The 5,310-nt window shown below is 39.7% G+C and overlaps 1 protein-coding gene across 1 annotated transcript; it reads right to left on the reverse strand.

Annotated features, from left to right (window-relative positions):
- Positions 1–6: 6 nt before the first annotated feature.
- On the reverse strand, positions 7–3,369 carry LOC107666904 (Fanconi anemia core complex-associated protein 100-like). The gene is made up of 6 exons (XM_016458415.1): positions 3,023–3,369; positions 2,820–2,938; positions 1,342–1,994; positions 379–597; positions 131–281; positions 7–16 (listed from the first exon to the last, which is right to left on the reverse strand). Exons 1-6 carry the CDS (start codon positions 3,173–3,175, stop codon positions 7–9), a joined length of 1,305 nt encoding a protein of 434 aa, XP_016313901.1. The 5' UTR covers positions 3,176–3,369.
- Positions 3,370–5,310: the final 1,941 nt, after the last annotated feature.

The raw sequence follows: 5,310 nt of genomic DNA on the forward strand, positions 1-5,310 counted from the left end.
TTTTTTTCAAGAACAACTATGATTATAAGATAAACTAAAATTTAAATAAATCAAAATAAACAAAAAGTGACATTTAGCTTTTGCCGCCAGAAAACCAGTAGTCTTTTCAATGATGAAGCATGAAACAGACCTCTCCCAGATGTTTGCGATGGAAGCCAGAAGGTCTTTCACTCTCTGGCCTGACAGAGATGAGGGCAACCTGGGAACATTTTCAGATCCTTGAGGAAGGTTCACGCGAAGCAGTCTTCCGCTCAAAGATACTGCCAAAAGCTGCACAGATCCTTAAAATTTGAAAACAAACACTTTGTGTTAGTGACTTAAAATACTGCAAAAGCCCGGTAAACAGCATAGAGATTTATCATAATTAATGTACTGTACCTGTGGGGTTAGTATATGGCCCAGCAAGTGCTATAGCCCTGCATACACCAAGACTGTCAGAGGTCAGAGCTTGCAGTTGGGACTCAGTTCCTGTTGCTTCTGATGAAGATGTTGTGGTGAGCTGAAGAGCGTGTAGGTCATTGAGAGAGCTGTAGTACAGCCGCTTATCATCAACACAGGCACACAGCACTGGTCCTCGTACACTATGCTCATTGAAGCCTATAAAAAGTGAATTTACAGATTACCAAAACTAATTTAAGTTATTAAAAAATATATTCAAAATGAGTATGAGTACAGTAATTTTTATATTTTAAGGGATATACAGTCAAAAAGATACATCCATCCTGATAGCAAAATGATGGGGAAAAAAAGCTTCATTAAAAAATAAAATTATTCTAAACAGAAAATCACAAGTAGTCTGGCATAATGTTTTACTATTATTTCTTATATAAATATTTTAATAAAAACTGCTTCACTGCTTAGCAATTTTTGGTCTGCCAAATCAAGGCAACATTAGGTCAGGTTGTAAAATGTCATGTGGTTTAACTCTCCAAAACCGTATTCATATTTATTAATAATACATGTAATGGATTTAAAAAATACCTTGAAAATATATATTTTAAAACTTTTTTGAAAGTAATTATTAATGTACACGCATATGTATTCAAAACAAGGAAAAACTTCATTACTTTGTTTTTGATGATCACACCACATGACATCTTTTCAGTCATTAAACTGAAACTTTTCCTGAAAATGGTAGAAAGGTTTTACAAACCATATGAGACCAGTGTGAAAACGAAACGAGTACATCTCCAATAAATTGGCTCATGTTTACTAGATTTTGAATATATTTTTCCTTATCTTTATTGTGGACATTCTTGTATATCATTGACTCTCAAATCAAATAAAGACTAGGGCAATGGCGAATGTACGTGTAATGAAAGCACTTTAATTCAGTCTTACTATAATCTGCCTTTTTTCCTTCCATGCTTGCTTGTTTACTTCTGACAATTAGAAGTTTGCCTCTTTGACCAACTGCAACAAGACACTGAGGTCCGTGTTCTCCAGAGATGCAGGTTCCAATAAATACGACTGGCTGCTCTAAGCTCTGGAGGACTCTGACTGGAGATCTCTGCTCTCCTGTAGGACCAGCCAGGTTGGGGACGAGCAAAGGAAAGCAGCAAATATGTCCATCAGGTAAACCACACAGAATGACTGGAGAATTGACTAAAGAGGCGTCCACTCCAAATAAAAGCCTGAAAAGATGGGGCTCAAGATGGGGACGGAGGTCAGATTGGTCAGTGCTGACTGATGTGGATCCTTCGGGGTAGATGCAAGTCAATACTGGAGGTGAACTCACACTTTTTTCTTTGTCTGTTAAGTTTAAACAGCATGTGTTTAGAGTTACAACCTGGAAACATGCAAGTTTATGAAGGGGTCTGGATCCAGTCTCTTCGTAGAGATCAAAACTCCAGACAGACTTGTGAAGGCTAAGCGTCACAAGGATCTTCTCAACTATGGTGAACGCTTGTAGGCTGGCATTTTTCAGGACAATTGAATCATCTGGTACAGTATACAGCACACTGTCAGGACTTTTGTTCACCCGGACAGAAGAACTAGGAGGGAAAAGGCATGGAAAACTAAAATCACAAAACCAAAAATTCACCATTAAAGTTACTCTAGATATTGGCATATCTATGCCACTAGAAATAATCTAAAGACCCAATGAAATTGCTTGATGAATAGTTTTCTTTCCTGAGATGGTGCATTCCCTGATAGCACACGTACATCACGGAGACGTCTATTTGACATCTACAAGACGTTTTTTTTATTTATTTTTTAAATAAAGTTTACTCATGTGCAATACATGTATAGGACGTTTGCTATCAGATGTCAAATAGACGTTTAGAAAATGTCTTTAAGATGTTTATGATTTAGAATGTAGGTAAAACTGACATCTTAAAGACGTTTATCAGAAGTTTGTAAACAGCAGATGCTTTCCAGATGAAGAGATCTTTAACAGACGTCTTGCAGACGTACCTGTACTATCTGGGATTTATGGTCAAATTTCCAATGGGAAGAAAGAAATGTCTTTATAGCAACTCAGCTAGGAGACTTCATATTATGACTGTATTTAGTTTATTTAATAAAACAAAACGTGAATTCAACAAGTAATATTAATCATTGAATTTAATTGCAAATTACTAAGCACCGCCCCTTGGTTACAGTTGCTAACAAGTTCAGAATTTTCATTCTTAAAAGCATTCGATTGGACAAAAAATTGTGTAGTGCAACATAAATCATCAGTATTGGTGGTCTGTTTTCCAATAAATACGTACGTTTATTTGCTGTAATTAAATTACACACGTACATACATATTTAATAGCAAGTGATCATTTATCGCGGAAACAGTAATCTGTATATAATCTATATATTACTACCTGAGCTGTGGTGGTAAAGGGGTGCAGTAAAGCCCACCGTTCGCACAAAGTGCATAAAGTCGATGTTTATCGTCACTTAATGCAAAATTTATCACTGAGGCTTCAAACAGCATCACGGTCTGAAAAACAACATGTATTTAGTGAGAATGGAGACAGAAAAGTAGTATAGTTGAACACAAAAGTGAGAACAAACGTCCACTTGCCGTGACTCTCCTCTCCTGGATATTGAATATGAGCACATCTCGGTCTCCGCGGGTCAAGAAAAGATTCACGCCGTCCTGAATAACGCGCACTAAGTGTGACTGACAGTCACTGAACTCTGATAAATACTCCACACTGCACCGCACCGCGTCCATTATCAGATTCCGCCTGTTTTACATTCTCCTCTGAGTGAAATTCAACTTAAAAGACGTTTTCTGTTAGGATAATAATAGTCATGCGATTTAACTAACGTTACATAACAGAGATGTTAGTGACTGTCCCTAACTTGTTTCATGTTCCCGCCACCTCTACAGTGACCAGTGAGGGCCAATATTCTTCCTTCTTCTTCTTCTTCTTCTGGTGTTTTATGGCGGTTTGGCAAACCAGCGAAAGAGGTGCATTACCGCCACCTACTGATCTGGAGTGTGGAGTGTGCATAAATTTGGAAGAAAGAAATACAGAATATTCTTCCTTCTTCTGCCTGTCCGTTTTAGTAGACTGCCATCTACCGGTGTTACGAGATTATCGGTTTCCGAGATTTTCAAGTAGGTATAACTGCGAGAAGGGTGTTCCTGCACAACCGGAGGCAGCAGTTTCAGGACCGCAGTTCTAGGACCCTATGCTTTTGTAACAGCGCCACCTACCGAATTGGATACTACACTTAAAATATAAATTAAAAATATATTTCAGTCTTTAAACAGCTGAAAAAGTGGAGTACCTTAAGTCTTAAGTTTCTTGAAATATACTGTATATTGATTAGCCCCCTTAAGTTTAACTAGCTCATTATCAGGTATAATAAAAATGGAATCAAATGAAATCAGCATTTGCAGTCACTAAATTACAGCCAGATATTTAAAAGTTTGTAGAGAGGCAAGACACAAGACTCAAGAATGATTCAAGAATGCATATTTATATACTGTATATACTAGTTGGCTACGTAAACTTTGCATCGTTTTAAGGTTATAAAATAAAACTTAATTTAAAATCGGTAAAGTTACTCACTCTGATTGCTGTCCATGTCGTCCATCTTTAGTGATCGAATTCGGTAGGTGGCGCTGTTACAAAAGCATAGGGTCCTAGAACTGCGGTCCTAGAACTGCGGCCTCCGGTTGTGCAGGAACATACTATTGATAACTGCAGACCGGAGATCTCCAAAATGGGGCGTGAACTCCAAAAGTGGGCAGAACCTCCAAAATGGGGCGGGGTCTCCTCGCGCAAAGACTTTCACCATTGGCTCTGGCTCCAGCCAATTGTTGTTTCTAGTTGATCTAAAATAAAATATGCTATATAAATAAATATTCTCCGTGAGAGCAGAGCCCAAAGCTCAGTGGCCAGTGGTGTTCAGACTGGAGTTTGAACCTCTGCTTCATGACGTAAACGGGAATCACCCACGAGCTCTCCCGCTAGCAGTCAGCTCAGCGCAGGGGAAAGATTTTACTCTTATCCCTTTGTTCGAAGCAACGGGGGCGTCCCGGGGCTCGAGATTCGCAGGGTAGGAGGGGTAGTGATGCTGGGTGCAACTAAAAAGGTGCCATTGTCCGGTGAGGTCCGATTGGGGAGTTACCGAACGATCTCGTATCGCATAATCTTATTAACTGTTTATCTCCTGAACGGCATCTTTCTTTACCACGCTATTCAGCGCCAATCCCGCAGTGCAGTCAATTTCACTGGTTAAGGTTAGGGTCAGGTGTGGGGTAGGTTTAGGGGTTAGCATTTTTTGTACTGACATAAAACTCCTTGAATCTTAGCCTGATTCAATGATGAAAGTGCCTCCCGAAGTTCCCTCTCTGCTCCTATAAAATTTGTGCCATTATCTGAAAGAAGATGCTCCACTTGCCCTCTTCTACTGATAAATCGGCACAGAGCATTAATACAGGCATCTGTGTCAAGAGAATTGGCCAGTTCAAGGTGAACAGCTCTACTGGCCAAGCAGGTGAAGATGACACCATAGCGTTTCACTATGCCTCTTCCCTTCTTCACCTCTATTGGTCCAAAATAGTCAACGCCTGTGTTGGTAAATGGCGGATGGTCCGGCAGAATCCTCTCCTTAGGCAGGTCAGCCATCTTCTGCCCCATCATCCTCCCATTATATATTTTACAGAAGCAACATTCTGCTACGATCTTCCTCACAGCTGAGGTGGCACCCGTGATCCAATACCTCCTTCTTAATGCAGACAACATGTGATTACGCCCACTATGGCCAAGCTGTTGATGTAAATCCATCAATATGAGGGTAGCCACATGCTGATCTTTAGTGAGGAGTAGCGGATGTTTTGTGTCTTCTGGCAAC

Source organism: Sinocyclocheilus anshuiensis, unplaced genomic scaffold (genome assembly GCF_001515605.1).
Source record: "Sinocyclocheilus anshuiensis isolate Anshui unplaced genomic scaffold, SAMN03320099.WGS_v1.1 scaffold1160, whole genome shotgun sequence".
NCBI classification, from domain to species: Eukaryota; Metazoa; Chordata; class Actinopteri; order Cypriniformes; family Cyprinidae; genus Sinocyclocheilus; species Sinocyclocheilus anshuiensis.